Source organism: Anser brachyrhynchus (assembly GCF_964034855.1).
Source record: "Anser brachyrhynchus genome assembly, chromosome: 2".
Taxonomy (NCBI): Eukaryota; Metazoa; Chordata; class Aves; order Anseriformes; family Anatidae; genus Anser; species Anser brachyrhynchus.
Window position 1 is genome coordinate 51,937,446 of NC_137695.1, and position 17,199 is coordinate 51,954,644.

The 17,199-nt window shown below is 43.0% G+C and overlaps 1 protein-coding gene across 3 annotated transcripts in view; it reads left to right on the top strand.

Moving 5' to 3' along the window:
- Positions 1-9,891: 9,891 nt before the first annotated feature.
- RANBP9 (RAN binding protein 9) overlaps positions 9,892-17,199 on the top strand; it is a 39,571-nt gene continuing 32,263 nt past the window's right edge. For all 3 annotated transcript variants that reach the window (XM_080582714.1, XM_080582715.1, XM_080582716.1), the window contains exon 1: positions 9,892-10,762. In XM_080582714.1, the coding sequence (XP_080438840.1) occupies positions 9,907-10,762 (856 nt within the window). In that variant the 5' untranslated portion in view covers positions 9,892-9,906. The remainder of the gene's footprint in view (positions 10,763-17,199) is intronic.

Genomic DNA, 17,199 nt, shown 5'->3' on the forward strand with positions numbered 1-17,199 from the left:
TTCAAATCAGTATGAAATGCATTTTCTTAAATAGTGTCAACTACAGTAAAGGTTCTGTAACATCTATAACCATATACACTGATTACTCTACAAGAATACTTACGGTATGTTATCTCTGAAGTTTTGGAGTTCACATAGACATTAAAAACGTCCCCAGTGGGGGGATTAGTCAAATTACTACTGGCTTGCCTTTTCTTTATTAACTCATGTTTATTTCCTCAGTCGCACACTGCATAATTCAAACATTATGTGCCCCTTAATTAGCGAGCATCTCCACTCCTGTTCCTCAGTATGGGCACTTACTTTGCACCCCAATGTAAATTTGCCTTGCCAGTGAGATTGCAAGGGAGTTCAAGATCCTACTAACACAAACTAGGCTGGAGGGACAGGACTAGGGCTTTTGGAGCTGCTAGTCAGAGATTTTTGCAGCATGAGAGCCGATGCTTTGTCCACCGTCCAAGCCCCAGTAAACAAAGGCAAAACTGTGCAGTGCCCAACATTTTGATCAAGAAGTTTTCTCATGCATCTGTTGACTTTGTAACTGAAGTACTGTTGATCAAACTGTTTTTCTTACTGCTTTGTAATTGCAGGAAGAAAGCGTGTAAGTGGATTGGAATTAGGCACCACAACAATGACTGTAACCCTCATTTAAGGCACAGGATATGAGATAGAGGAATCCAATGGGAGCCAGCTGAGGAAAGCTCTTTTGTGAGGCACTCGGGTTCCCCAAGGAGGACTTTATCCAACCCTTGAAACCTCGTGGGGCTGTCTCTTCCAATAGAGCTACACCTGTAGTATAGGCACAGCGCAGACATTTTACCACAGCCAAACCATGTGCAGCTTGAGTGCACGTCGCTACGTTCTTGGCATCGCTGAGGGAGCATGAAGTAGTGAATTTTTTGTGTGTATGTGTTTGTAAAAGGCAGAGGACTGAATGTTCATCCCCACTGAGGATCCAAAATAAATATATTGTGGTAACGACCTTCAGGATGTGGAAGAGAATGTTATGGCACTTAATGGAAGTAAACAAATAGAATGACAATTCAGGCCTTGTTAATTGGCAATGTCTTTAAATTCAATGCAGTAGTAGTAGCTACCTGGCCCCCTCCTACCATGCTTTGGCACTAGCACTGGGGGCACACTGCATAGCGTTTCCTTTCTTCACAGTTAAAAATTAAAAGGTCATTCTTGAACACTAAGAAACTATACAGGGTTTTGAAAAAATGCAGTGCTAATTCTAGTTGTATACAATCCTTCTTTCACCCCATCCTACCATCCCCTGCTTCTGGGACACATAGCAAAAGGAAGAAGAGTTATCTTTCAGATGGTGTTGGTGTCCTTCTCCAGTACCTCTTGAAAACGTGTTGTTGGGTGTTTCATCGTTAGCAGTCATTTCATCAGAAACATGGAGAACTCCTGGCTGCCAGAGCCACAAAATATAAGCTCAGATAACCATCACTTGGCACTTCTTCCCGGCCAGTTTTTAACTATTTAAAAATGTGTAACGCATGCTTTCACATGCATTTGTTACCAGCCACTCATTAACGAGGAACGATGAGTTCCTCATTACAGCAGGGGGTCCTCAACTTTTCCTGCATTGTTGCCCCTCTGATGTTTGCTGGTTTTGCATTCCAGTTCAAATCCATCCTGCCTGAGCCAATCCCAAGCTGTCAGCACACACCTGACCAAGGAACATTTAAAAGACTTGTATGGCTGCACCTATACTCTCTGTGGGCAGGCATCATTGTAATACTTCCTTTTCCTGCATTTTTCACTGTGATTCAATATTAATTCTGTACATAAGAGCATGCCACTTTAATTAGGGATCGTGCTTGCATTTAAATTGATAAAGGATTTGTATTAAAAGTTTGAAAGGGAAGTTGCTGTCTTCCCTGCTATTAGTAGTATTATTGCTTTATGTAACTACGTGATTCCTATACAGTGGATAAATTATAACAGACAAATAAGCATCTCTGCCCACAAGGAACTTTTACTTCTGCATAAAAAGATACGAAAGGATACAGAACAGGAAAGTTCAATGCAGAAAACAAATGGAGGCTTGGAGGGTTGAGAGAGCACTGCAAAGAAGTAGCAAGTCTGCAAGAGCTCAGATTTTATCCTGGAGGTGGAGACGATCAGTGGAATTAGGAGACAACATTAATGCCTCATGCTACCTACTGCAGTTCCTGGATTAGACATGAAAACTGAGATGCCAGTAGCTGAGGTGAAGAGGCTATGTCTCCTATGAAGTGTTTAATTTTGCAAGTGTATTTCCTCTTGCCCAAGCCGTGTCTCACCTCTTCCTATGAGCCAGGGATGACATGCCATTGAGTCACGTCCCACTTCAGCTGCACCGGATCTTCAGCAGCTCCAGGTCCCTCCTCTTCCAGGGCTCAACGCTTTGCCAGAGCTGCCTCCTGCTCTCCTCACTCAGACACTGAGCTGCCAGGGGAGCGGTGAGCCAGGCGAGCTCACTCGTGTACCAGGCTGCAGAGCCCTGCGTGGCGCTGACCAGGCGATCCCCATGGCACCAGGGCAGGCAGGAGGCTGCCTGGCAGTCCCCGGCAGCTTGTGTGGGACCCACGTGGGACAAAAGTGAAGGCCCTTGTCCCAGATCACTCCGAACAAAGTGAATCACGCTGCAGGCAGAGGCTCTGGAGAGCAGAAGCATGCTTTGAGCAATATGCTGTCTCTAGAAGCCAAATATGTACTGAAATAAGGGATTATTAAAAGCAAACAAACAAACCACAAATTATACTATCTAAAACAGCACGGATTTAAATTTCCCATACAGCGAGTTTAAAGTAAATATCACACGCCTGTAAAAATATTGTAAGGACATTATAAAGGTTGCAAAGTCAAGCACCCATAATAATAAGAAACATGTTAATTTGGATTAAGCTTTGTAGCTTTAATTCTTTCCTTCTGGGTGTACTTGCATCCTGGCAGTCCTCGTGTGTGTGACCACATATAACTCTTGTGGCACACTCCTGCAGTGTGTCAGCCACTGGGCAGGAGGCCTGTGGGGCCCAGAAACCTTACATCGAGCAGAGATGAAACATGCTCCTTTATGTGCCAGTTTGCACCCTTTCTGCAATCTGGCAACAACTTTCAGAAACGCATTTTCAGGTTCTTCTGAGTCGCCAATGAACCTTGTTTTAGCATGGACCCTCCTCTAAAAAATCCAGGCTGGTCAGAGAAACAAATGAGAAAGATCTGACTTGAGCTAAAGGTAGGATTTTCATGTGTGATCTGTATTGCTCTCATTAATGACCTGGTTCTGCAGTACAACTTCACACTACAGGTTACTGCTAGAGAGAAGTGATGAACTTCTCTACAACCCATGGCTGATACCAGCCTCCTATAGGCTGCACTTTGCAAAGGTTAGTTCTGAGCTGGGGATGAACACTACCTGCCCTGTAAATACGACACTCCAGGAAACGTGCAAGTTGCTAGAGCTGCACCCTCGACACTTCAGGCAGCTAACTGGAAGGCGCGGTATAACGAGGCAGTTTTCACATTCACACAGTTAGGTCAGAGTTGTTTGGTATCTCAACGGCATAACGTACTCCCTGGAGCAAACAAAGAGTCTCTGACAAGCAAATTTATCCCAGAATTCCTAACCACGGAGCGTTAAAATTAAGCAAACTACTTGTTTATCAAAACCTTCCTCTAATTAGCAAGAACTAGCTGAGTGTAACAAATCCATGACAACACCAAATTGTTACCTTCCTGCAATCTTTAAGTATAAAAATAAATTCCTGTCTACCATGAGACGTAACCTACTAAGGCCTGTGAGTCCAAACAACGTTTGCCTATTAGCAAACTTTATTATTCATTAGTTATCATAAGAAATAGAAAAGTGAACTGAAATTAGCAATATACAGTGGAATGCTAATAGAGCTTTTTGAGATAGCAAACAATTGCACTCCACGCTTTTCTTTAACTTTTCTGACAAAAAAATAAAAAATCAACAACCAAGCACCCAAGAATATTAAATATGAGGGGATGCTTCTATACAGATTCCTGTGTGTTCCTCTACTGGCAGAAGACACTGGGATGCCATCAGGTCAAGCTGGATGTTGCTGTTTCTCATGACTTCATTGCAAATCCATCAATACCTTTTTCAGCTGCCAAAGTCGAGGGACTGCAGTAAGAATCCCAGGTTTTACATTGTTTTAAATGAGTTTTTAATTCTCCTGTACAGCAAAAGCTTGTAAATATGAAAGAAATGTCTCCTAAAAGCACAGAAAGCAGATGGCAAATAACCAACCACCTACCCATCCTTTCTAAATGTCTTATTTTTAAGAAAATGGGCTTTTAAGCCAATTTCATTTGTGGGTGGGCATTGACTCATGAGTTTTGAACACTCAGCATGGCATTGCAAATCCAGATCCAAACTTAAATTTTATGTTTCAAAAAGCACTGTTGTGTTTTATTTTTATTTTTATTTTTTTTAAAGCAACAGAAATGCTTATATTCCATTTAGCTTTCAGAATATCCAAATTAAATATGTGCTTTCAAACCACTCAAGCATTCCCTCACATTGTTACTAGTCAAAACACAAGCGAAACCTGCTAGCGTATCAGTCACGGGAGGTTTTAAGAACAGTTTAAGCGAGCACCTGCCAGGAACACTCATGGGATAGCTGGTCCAGCATGGAGGGGAGCGGAGGTTACGACAACCTCTCCGATCTGTGTCAGCATTTTGATTCTTAGAAAGGAAAATGGATTTATTGCTAAGGCACTTACAAGAGGGGAGGTATCGTGTGGCTGCAACAATGCTGAGGATTTTACGTTTTACAGATTTTCACATCACCCTCTGTGGCATCCTCACAAAGGGAAGCTCATACGGTAAATTAGAAGAAGCTGCCAAGTAGATAAAATTCAGTCATTTCCAAGCTGATTAAACAATATTGTTGATGATGACAGAGGTTAGCATAGGCACGGCTTGGCAAACAACAATAATTGCTGATCATAATAATAATATGTGCTGGAACAGGAAGCTACTCTTCCTCCAATCTTCTGAGCATGTACATTGCAATCATGACAGCATATATAATGGCAAGTTAATCTTCAAAACAATCACCTGCGAAATCATGACCTTGTTTGAAATATTTTAATCACTCTGTCATGCAACTGTTCCCCAAGGTTACTATGACTGAACAAAGTTAGAAAAATATTTTGCATTTTGTCAGATGATGTACTTTGTAGATGCATGCTTTTGTACTTTTAAGATAAAGCGAGACAACTGTCTGTACATCTTGGAGGATTCTGGTATATTCAGTATATTCAGTAAATCATAACATAATGCACTCCTATGCAGTAAAATACTACCATCCAACAAAGGCAGCAGATTTTCAATATTTCAGATTTCGGCAGATATTCAGGATTTCATGCTAGCCTGCTTCCCCTAGAACAGATTTGAAAGGGGCAAGCTACAGATTGGCGGTAGGGCTGCGAGCAGCTACAACAACTAAAAATTATTTAAACTCAGCATTTTCACCTGACAGTTTCATGTTCCTGAAGTCCATTTAAAATCTGCCACTAAGATTAGCACACGGAACATCTGAGTTTGTAGGTGTGAGAGATGCAGAGAGGAAAAAAATAGTTCCTCATATGTAAACATCTATTTTACTAAAGAGCCAAGTGAGCTAAAGAAAAAAGCACGATGAAACTCCATCTGTGTGCAATTCCTAGAGCCTTACTCATCTCACTTCCTGGTTCTCCTTTTTGGCCTCCTTTCCCCTAGGGCCCTCCCACCTCTGTAAACACCATAGCAGTAATTACACTGCCATCGGAGACTTAAACATTCTTGACATCATAACATCTCTTCTAACAAGTACAGGCCATTTCACAAAGGCCTGGCCTGGCTTTCGAGAAGTGGGTCAGCTTGACACATCCCATGTGTTTCTGAAAGCCTGCAGTCTTTGAGCTTGCTCATCTATGGTAATGGGCACCCTACCAATGAACAGGCTGGAAACAAAACACTGTCTGGTTTGCAATGGGAACTTTACAATGTTTATCAGAAGCATGTAACTTGTAAATTTCCATCCGAAATATCATCTAGAAGATGTCCTGCTAAGCCTTGCAAGGCAGCAGCTTCCAGACGTTGCAGTGCTGTGGCCCACCTGCCCCTTACCAGCTAAAAGAGCTCTGGAAAGCAGCCAGCACCTCGCAAGAGTCTGGCTGCCAACGCACCAAGAGAGGACGAGGGGAAAAGGAGCGCAGCATCAGCCCAGGGAGGCTGGACAATTAGCTCTTTTCTTCTTTTGTTTCATCGTCTCCCATCCTTCAATCTCACTTCACCCCATTACTTACCACCGAAGAACTTTTTAGTCCAGGCTGACCTGGCCAAACAAACTCTTTTACTATAGAAATTTTGGCCAGTGTGATTTTTTTTTTAGTCAGTCTTCAATGGTTTTTCTTATCTTTCAACATATAAATGATGCCAACTTGCTTCCACCCTTAGTAGAAATCCATGATGACTCAGAAATGGATCTTGACCTGTTAGCTGAGAATCGGTTCTCTCATATTGTGTAATAGTTTAATATCTTTTTTCACAAAAAGAATAAATCAATGTGTCTCATCGTATTTTCTATTCTGCCCCCGCATAAATTTGTCTTGTGAATAAAACACATTTTGTTCAGCTTGGAGGGCATTTCATTTCTGTACCCATTTTGACATTTTAGTTAGAATACGGAGCTTGTAGAGTAGCCCAGACAATAGAGACTATAAAATCTATTTACGATCTATCCCAATGAACAGATTTTCTGCTGAAATGTGTTCTATTACTGGGCAAAAAAACAACCCATCCACCAGAAGATGATCAAAAATAATTCTTCGTCATTGTCAAAAGAGGATATGGTAAAGAGCTACAGATAGCTTTGGAAGAAAAGCATGAAGTAACTATGAGTAAACTTTAAAGTCATAAACAAAATGCAAATAAATCCAAAGAAATCGGATTACAGAGATTAAATTTGGTGTGATTTTGTAGAAAGAGTAGTTCATACTTTTGTGAAACTTGGGGTCCCCAGAGCTCACAGTGCCCTTGTAGATACCAGAAAGGTAAGAACAGGTTACAGAAAACAAGCCCAATCGTGCTGTGTATGTACACTGTTATCCAAGGACCAAAACTATACATATATAATTATATATAAGAAATAACACAAGTGAGGCATTGGCAAACACGAGAGATTTCTAATCACTGTTGGTCTAAGATAGGCACAGGTATAGTTGACTCATACAGCAAAATTATTTCTATTAGCGGATTGCTCAGTTTTATAAAAACAGAAGCACCATGTTATGTGCGAGCAGCAATATAGTAATACTGCAAATTGCAACTTGATTACCATTTGATTCAACCAAGTTAATAGCTGATGATGGCCTATAATTCGTGTGATTCATTCTGGCAAGCCTTTCATTTGTCAGTTCATCAAGCCTATCCTATATATGAGCAATTAAATTAGCAGGAAAAAAATAGTCCAAATAGCAAAGGGCTCAGCAAAAAATCCTCCAGGTGGTTTGAAGAGATCCAACCTTAACACTGTTGAAATACCATCGCCTACTTCTCAGTGGTTTTCTTTTCTCATTAGGACCAGCAATTTGGCACAGTAGGTACAAAAATAAATAACACACTGCTGATTTCCAAGTATCTTCTTGAAGCGGGGAAAATTAATTCCAAAACAGTTACAAAGAAACTATGCACTGGAAAAACTCAACCAGGAGAAATACTAAACAAAGAACAGCAAACAGTTACCATCACTACAAGTGGGTGATCTTAGATGTCAGAGAGAAAGTGCCTGGAAATTTGGCTGGCTGGCAGCTGTAACAGGCGTACTAAATTCGTATGCAACCACGAGGATCAGTCCTACAGGGGGGACAAAGGACATACACAGAAATAGATTCCCAAGGAGAATCCTGCCTCTGTTCCTTGACGACAGCCAGAACGCTATCGGCATCACTTGCACAGATGGCCCTAGCCCACTTATGCACTCTTAATGAAAATACAAAGAGTTGCTAGCACAGGATCCAAGAGTTAAATTAACCTCAGCGGCATCGAGGCCATGCAGTTGGCTCCGTTGTGAGGAGAGGATGTGCTTACGCCATCAGGAGAGTTTCATTCTTACCGATGCCATCTAGACGGTGTTGGTCGGGGGCTGCTCTGTCCTCTCCCCGAGCTCCACGTTCACCAAGGAGAGCTGGCAGGATCACCAGTGGTGCTGATGCCCATGCAGCACCTTTGCCTGGAGGACCAGGGCCCTGGAGTGATGGAAGGAACTGACCACCTGCACTCACGTCCAGGCCTGTCCCCAACATGGTGACACTCTGTTGACATGGCCAACAGGAGGCCAAACAAATACCCCCAATTGCTGGAATTCTTAGATTATGTTTCCTGTGGTTGAAATAGTAAGTAAGCGTAAATAAAAAACAAACATACAGAAGAAAATCTCTGCATAACAAATTAGGCGTGACTAGGCTACTCTGCAAAGCAAAATCATTTCTAGCCAATCCATCTATTGAAATTCTCTGAAAGTCCAAAAGAACCCAAACCAAATAAAAAAAAAAAAAACAAACAAAAAAAAACAACACTTAACAACCCCAAACCAAAGACATTTTGATGGACTAGTTTTATAGCGTTTCAAAAGGCCTTTGATTAAATCCCTAAGCCAGAGATGACTCGAGCAGCTAAGTAATCACTGGGCAGGAAGAAAAGTGTTATCGCGGCTCAAAAACTGGAGACGGAAAACAAAGAGCAGAATTCAACAGCTAGTTTCTGCAATGGCAGAAGGTTAATGACAGCCTGCTTCAGGGCTCTGCAGCAAGTCTCATATTGTTGCTGTATTTACTTCTGATCTAGGAAGAGAACAGTATTGTGAGATAGCAAAATTTGCAGCTGTCATAATTATTTCAGCTAAGCAAGATAAGAGGGGACTGTGATGATGAGGAAGCCTTAATGAAATAGAATGGATCACGTAATGGTGAATTAAGTTCAATATTGAAAATGCTAAATAATGCATATTAGAGAGGAACATGAGTACTGCTTCTAAATCTGACAATTTCTAATTTATTTACATCGACTGAAAAGCAGAAACCAGGCATTTATGTAAATATCTGTGTGCTCTCTCAAGTCCTCATGAAGCTGTAGTCAGAAAAGCTAATAAGCGAATAGAACATTGGAGGAATAAATAGCATACTGATTAATATTGAGTACTAAAATACCTCTACATAAAGGAATTTATTTTCTCCTCTGGAACAGTCTGCAGTATATCCTACCTCAGAAAAAAAAGTGATGTTAACAAGTCTCTGCCAGGAGCACATTGAGGGGTAAAAGCTTTTATAAAGTGTAACGTTTTAATAGATTTGGATTATTTATTTTACCAAGGTGGTAAATGACAGGCTAAAAGCAAACAGAGTAGTGAATAATGTCTTGGCACGGAAACATGGGGAGGTGGGGGTCGGCCTCTTCTCACAGGTAACTAGTGATAGATCTAGAGGGAATGGCCTCAAATTGTGCCAGGGGAGGTTCAGGTTGGAGATGAGGAGACATTTCTTCTCAGAAAGAGCAGTCAGACATTGGAACAGGTTGCCCAGGGAGGTGGTGGGGTCACCATCCCTGGGTATGTTCAAGGAAAGATTGGATGTGGTGCTTAGGGACATGGTTTAGTGGGTGATATTGGTAGTAGGGTGATGGTTGCACCAGATGATCTTGGACGTCTTTTCCAACCTTAATGATTCTATGATTATATAAGGCACAGGAACTCGATGGCGACAATCTCAAAATGGGTGATGTGAAATAATTTTTCACCAACCTCAGGTGTGCTGTGACACCTGCCTCAGGAAGTACCTATGGCAAAAAACACGTTGAATTCAAAAAAGGGCTAGATGTTCATTCACAGTTACGCTTATGAACGTGGGAAATACATCTCCAGATAGTTTGTGCCAGCCAAACAGGGGGGGTTGTGTTGGCAGCTGGGCTTTGTCCGGCTGTGGGTGCTGCAGGAGCTGCCTGAGGTGCCGGGACATTTTGGTGACCACGGCCGGGAAATGGAACCGAGCGGGGGGCCCGCCCCCTCCCCTCGGAGCCCCGCCGCCGCCCTCACGCCTCGGGGAGGAGGCAGAGGAGGACGAGGAGGAGGAGGAGAAGGAGGAGGAGCTGCGGGGCCGCGCACGGCGCCGAGGCGGGGCGAGGCGGGAGCCAGCCCCGGTGCGCGCCCTCCGCCCGCCTCGCTTCCGCCCGGCCCGGCTCGGCTCGGCCCGGCCCGGCCTTCACCGCCCCCTCCGAGCCCCCCGAGCCCCTCCGGGAGCCGCGATGTCCGGGCAGCAGCAGCAGCAGCAGCCCCAACCCCAACCGCCGCCGCCGCCGCTCCCCGGGGCGGCCGCCGCCGCCGCCGCTCCCCCGCCGGGGCTCCCGGCCGCCGCCAGCCCCGGCCCCGCCGCCGCGCTGCTGCTCCACCCGCCGCCGGCCACCGCCGCGCCGCCACCGCCGCCGCCCGCAGGCAGCAGCGGCGGCGGCCCCTCGGCGCCCGGGGGCGGCGGTGCCGGGGCGGCCGTGGGCCTGCCGGCGGCGGGCGGCGTCCCCGCGCCGTTCCCTCACGGCGACCCGGCCCTGAACGAGCAGGAGAAGGAGCTGAAGCGGCGGCTCAAGAGGCTCTACCCGGCCGTGGACGAGCAGGAGACGCCGCTGCCCCGCTCGTGGAGCCCGAAGGACAAATTCAGTTACATCGGCCTCTCGCAGAACAACCTGCGGGTGCACTACAAAGGTGAGGGCCGGCCGCCCGGCGAGGCGCCCCCTGGCTCCTCCGCCTCCCCCCCCCCGGGGGGCAGCGGGCCCCCTTTTTTCCCCTTTTTGCCCCATTTTCCGCCCCCTGCCCCCCGGCTGTTATGTAAAGCCCAGGTATCGCACTGGGGTTTGGGGCCGAGGCAGGAGAAGAAAGGCTCGGCGTGACGTGTCCCGCTGGTGGCAGCGAGCAGGAAAAATAAGTGTGTTTTTCTCTTTTTTTTTTCCTCTTTTCTTTCCTTCTCTCAAGAAAATCAAGGGTTAAGCGGAGTTAGAGCAGCCAGCGTTAAGCCATTAAACGCGGAAATGACGGGAGGGGAAAAGCGGAGAGAAAAACAGGGTTTATTTTTAAACTGTGAAAAATGGAATTAAAGTCACCGGTCGCAGGCTGGCCTGGCTGCGGGGTGGCTCGGAGGAAGGGCTGACAATAGGGCTTCTGTCCCTAAAGGTGGCTTTGTAACTTTGTGCTCACGGTTCGAGTTGCTGCTGCTGGGAGGAGAGATAAAAATCAACGTATGTGCTTGCAAAAATCCGCAAGAGGCAACAGTAGGAGAACGTAAGTGTTGGTTGTTATGAAATGTCATAAAACCTGGAAACAGAAGCGTACGCTCTGACCTGAAAAAACACAGCCACATCTGGTGTTCTAGGCCCCGGTCCTAAAGTAGAAGTGTTGGGGATTCAAAACCACTTCTGAGTTGGCTGCGAAGAACTGGATCTTTTGTCAGTCCGTAGGCAAATGAGCGGAATGGGAGGGGAGAAAAACAACCTTGCAATTACCCTTTCTCGGAGTTTACAGTGGTGAAATTCAAGTGAAATCTCGATAAACATGTTACTGTTTAATCAGAGGAGGAAAACGGCGACACAAACACATGGCAGGATTTGGCTCCCGTGAAAGGATTAAATGTACCCCTCAGACTTTTTTTTTTTAATAGAGAGGCTTTATTATTACATACAGAGCACTCTGTTAAAATGCAAAGTTTAAGGCACCGTGCAAAGCTAATAAAGGGGGCAGATGACTAGCTATAGAGCAAGTTTCTGGGAGGCACCGAGTGATCTAAGGACATGTTATTTAATCCTCAACTTTAAATTTCCTGGCTTTTGTTCAGTTTTTTATGATCTTGTATTTTTAGAAGCATTTTGTATTTTCTGCTGCTTAGTGGCTGCAGCTTTTTTTTTTTTCCATAGGATGATCATACCTTTATGGCCATCAAGTTCTTTTGTTGTTTTGCTGTTGTTTTTTTTATTATTTTTTTTTCATTTGACCTACTCTTTTTGCTCATAAACTAGAACTTAGAGACTCTTGTCTGCCAGTGGCATTGCAGAAGTATATTTTCAGGCTTTGTTTGTGCTATCGCTTTTTTTCCTTTCCTCTCTCTTACTATTAAAACAGAAATTTGTTCCTTCAAAGAAATTACAAGAGGCTCCACATGCTTCTGAAGTAGGGGTAACATAGGAAGTACTGTGGGTACTCTAGCAGAAGCTATAAAGCACAGCTGGTAGGTTATAATAATAAAATACCTTTACTCTGGCTCTTAAGTAATAGTAAGTGATGAAGGTTGAAGAGTTCTTAAATTAGCCCAGAGGACTGTGAAAAGGAGAGGTGCCAATAGAACATGAATACGTTTTTCTTTCTCCTAACTGCAAATGGGAGTGAATGGCCTCTTAAGAGGCCCATCTTTTCATCCTGGTAATGTAGTGAAGGTGGCTGTTAGGGCAGCCCCGCATAGCTGTGACCAGCCTGGCACCTGGAGCTGGTACCTGGGCTGGGCGGTGAACTACTTGGGAACTGGGGGGAGCACTAAAACTTCTCCTTTTTTCCCTTCCCTGGATTCTGCAGCCCTGTGAATATGATAAAAGGGAGAAAACGAGGAGGTTCAGTGAGGAGAATGAGGGAAGAGAGCATGCAGAAATGTGGTTAGTGTTGTGAAATGTCGTCTCTACAAATCAGTTGCAAGTAGAGGTCTCAAAAGAAAGGAGAGCGTCTTCTGATAGAATATCGACACTTTCAGTGCTGCTGTCTACGTAGCCATGAAAGAAGGGTAAACTTCTTTGTAGAAACAAAACATGAATCGCACATTGGGCACAGATTAAGATCTGTTGTATTCTGGACCAAGATATCCAGGAAAGGGGGAGAAGACTGGTCTGTCCAAAGAAGCCAGTAATGAAAATCAGTTCTGTTTACTATTATGGTCATTGTACACACTCTCAATCTTTCCCTGCTGCCTCTGTAGCTTTCTGACCATAGAACTGTTTTTCTGGAGTAATTTCCTCCTGCCTGTGACTGACAGGAGATACTTCTTCTGGCAACATCAGTGCTTCTCTTCACCCTGGATGTGTTGGGGTTACTTGCATCTGAAAAAAATGGTGCGTCGAGGCAGGGAACAATCAGTAAAACAACACCTTCAAAGTCACTTTTTCATATGGCTTCATAATTTTAATGTGCTGGTGTATTGTGAGCAGTGACACTTCTATTTTCTTGGTTTGTAAGAGAAATGATGGTCTTCTCTATGCGATTTTGAAGATTCTTCTAATTTTCTTGCATACCAGTGGACAACTTGTACGGAAACGTGAGCTGCAGTAGATGTCTTTTTCTACCCGTTGGCAGCTGTCGTGCTTTGTACTGCATTTCTGGACCTGAAGCTTTTTGCAGGCATCCTAGAGAGGGCGTAAAAGTCAAAACTGCCACAAAACCAGGTATTGATCAAGGGGTGAAGATTTAAAATCAATCACATAGTCTGGCTTCAGGATAACAACTCTTTAAACTTCGTTGGGGTGAACAAACCCCAAGGATCAGTGCTCGTATTCTTTTGTTATCTCTCAGAATCGCAGTGTTACTTGAAAAGGAAAACCTCCATGGGGAGGTGGTTGAAGGGAAGATGCACTGACAGGCATGTTGTTTACCAGAACAAGTGTAATTTCTTTCCACAGTGAGTAATTCTGTTACACTTTTACAAATTCTGACTCTTGATTAGGAAGCTTTGTCAAAATCTGGATATGAAATACATAGTATTGGCATTAGTGATACTGTAATACATTAAAGGCTATACCCAGGGGTATTTTTGGTTTTAGATGGATGGATGTGTTGCTGCCAGTTAGCTGTCCAAGCTGATAAAGTTAACGCTGTCCTTGTGACTGTTGTTTGTGGTATATCTATGTAGGGGAGAAGTGAAAAACAGTATAAAAAACTAAAATTTGTGTAATCTCACATAATTGTCGTATTAACAGCACTGAGCTGGAGGTAAGTTGTAAAGGAAACAGGGTTCAGACCAGTGTCTGCTATGTGTAAACCATTTATTACACAAAATATATAGCTATTAAGGTAAGACATCTTTAAAAGTATTTCTACATATTTCTACAGTATTCAGAATTACTGCGTGGATCTTGTGGTAAAACAACAACTTCATAAATGGTGTATGTAATGTGAATGTTCCAGTAGACAGGCAAGCTGTTTCCAGTAGATAATAATCTATGCAATGTAGTATAAGGAGATAAAAATATAGACAGACCTAACCAAGGCTGCAACCGTGAAGGAAACTGTATACAGAAGTGTGTAAACAGAATAAATCATTAGTGATTAAAACCATGGAAGGTCCTCTAGTAACTTCACTTAACTTGTCTCGTGACAATTGTCCAAAAAAAGCTGAGAAAAGTTATGCAATTTTGAGTAAGCAGCCATTGCGTGAACTTGCTCTAATGTGTCACAGGCCAGGAAATCTTAGCCAGACACTTATTTACAGTTCAGTTGCCTTTGAACTGTCTCTGGTGCCAAACTGAAAGAATTCTATTTTATTTTCCAGTGCAAGCTCTGCCTCTCAACTTCTGGAACAAACAAAAGGGGATTCTATAGCAATAATTGTGTTGTCATTCAGTGAGGCAAGGCTTGTGTCAATTTTGCTGGCAGAAAACACTTGAAGCACATTCAGTACTCAGTGTAAGACACAGTACACCATGTCTGCTTTGGACACCCTTGGAGCTCTGAGATGTCTTCCTTTGTTAAATGGGGGGGGCAGAGTTGAAGTCAAGTCAGTAATTTGTGCACGTGTTTGTTTTTTTTTTTTTTTTCTGGTCTCAGTAAAAACTTCTGATGAATTCAACAGAAGATAAGGCCTTGACTATTTTATTTCATCAGTCCAAGTAATTGAACCACCTGTTGGAAATAACTTCAGTTAAGCTTATGTAAACTTCATTTAAGGATTTAAACTGTATAAACTCGTTTACCTTTGAGGTCAACACTCCTGCAGTTTCTGTTGGACTGTTTGGTGCGTGTGCACAATGCACTTATATTTAGGTTCAGAAAATAGGTTTTTGAAAGTTGAGATTTCCTCTCCAAATATGTTTTTATCTGAGTTGTTTTTTTCACGTAGGTGGAATTTAAATTTAGATTGATTATTTTTACCAAAAGTAGTGTCATTAGTCCTTTAGCATGATTAAATTGAAATTAATGCGAACGCTTAAAAATGTTTTTAAAAAAAAAAAAGCTTTACTTATGGTAGACTCATAGTTGTTGAACACTTAATGAAAACCAAACAGAAAACATTTCTAGTGATTGAACATATCTGTGACAAGGGTTACTGTGCAAAGCTCAAGCTCTCTGCACCTGATTTTCCTTCTCCCTCCAGTGCGTCTGTTTGCAGAATTCTTATTTTTAATGCTGAAAATGATAAATTTTTAGTATTAAACAATATGTGCTTTAAAAGTATTCTCTTTAATACTTGAACTGTAGCTTACAACTATGCAAGAACTCTGCTTTAGGTAACAGAGGGCAGTGTTCGTATAATCTACTACAGGCATTTGGGACTGTTCAGAAGTTCAGAGTTGGGTGTCTGAGTTCCTTTGTACTCAAAAGCAAAGAAGTGGGGATTCAGATTACCAGAGAACATGGCAACATGATGTCAGGTGTGTTTCCCTCTCCGTTTCCAGCCATTTTAAGGTGAAGGACGTTCTGAGCAGAGTGTGGTTTCTTAGTTAATTCCGTCTGTAGGAGTTTGCTCGTTGTCTCCTTGGACACTGACATCCTTTGGTAAGAAATTCTGCAGCTCAGCAGCCCGCTGTGTAAAGAGCCTCGTTCTTGTTTTAAAGCTGCCTGATAACCAGCTCCTCTTGACTCCTCCTCGTGTAGTCCAACATAGCTTGGTAGTAGTGAAGAGCTCAACCAGTGCGTTGGGACGGCATGGAGGTATCTGGAGTATTTGAAAGGAGTCAACTGTTGGATGCTGATAACTGTGCTGTTATAAATAACTGTAAGTAACTGTAAATAACAGCAGTGTGCTCAGGTAGTAAAATGGGATTCATATGAGATTACACTAAAAGGCCAGCAGATCTAAATTTAGGGTGTCTTTTGTGTTTTAATGGGATGAAAGTAGTTTTGGGCACTGACTTCCCCAAGCATGTTGCTTCACCACATGAAGTGTTTGGCAATGCTGGTAAGGTATCCTGTTACTTCTGCTCCTGTGATGACCTCTTATTTGCACTGTGACAGCTGTGTGTGGCTGTGAACGGGATCAGGGAACTGATCTGCTGTTTAAAAAATCTGGTAGTTTTCTTAAAGCCAGATCAGTTAAATCAGTCCTGGTTCATGGTGTGGCCTTGCAAATATCTGCCTGGACTGGGGAGGGAGGTGTGAGAAGGAGACTAGTTTCAGGAAGAGGTGCTGAGAGTATCTTAAACTGGTATTGTTTCCGAACACTTAGCGATTTCACACACACAAAAAGGTCTCCTCCATAATAGGTATACATTTTCAATAATATTTGGCTAGTTGCTAATGTTTTAGCCTTCTATGTGGAAGACTTCTCCAAATAAGGAGACTGACTCGAAGTGAAACTACACAGATTGTCAAGTGCATAGAGTAACCAAGGGAACTTCTTTTTAGTCTATTTTAAAGTAAAAAGCTAAGGACATTTAAAAAAGAAAGTCTCTTCCTGTTCCCCCATTTTTAAACTGATTTATCATTTAATCAGAGGTATCTGGGTTAAAGGGATCTGTCAGAAGTTTTCATGTTCTGTCCATAAAGTTTTGGGTGGATGTTTAGCTGAAGGATTCCTGCATACTTAAGCATGATGATCTAATTTATAGTGGCTAAATAGTGAGCAACCAGCACTGGAAAACCAAGGGAACTTACAGAAGCTGTAGGATCACGTACTTGGTTATCGCCTTGGTTACGCAGCCTGAGGAAGCTTACCAGTGGTGAACAATAAAATATTGCATGCTGTCTTGTAGATATATGGAGGAGTAAATTACTGCTTTATTTATTAGCTGAGACTTCTGAAAACAGCATGCATAAGGTAGGTAATAAGCTTAATACAGTAAAACCTGTGAGGTGATCGAAACATCTTTATATAAAATGTTTATTAATGACATACTGAAGTGAGCAATGCATTCACACCCAGAAAATGAAGGCAGCTGGCTAGTTGCCTTAAGGTA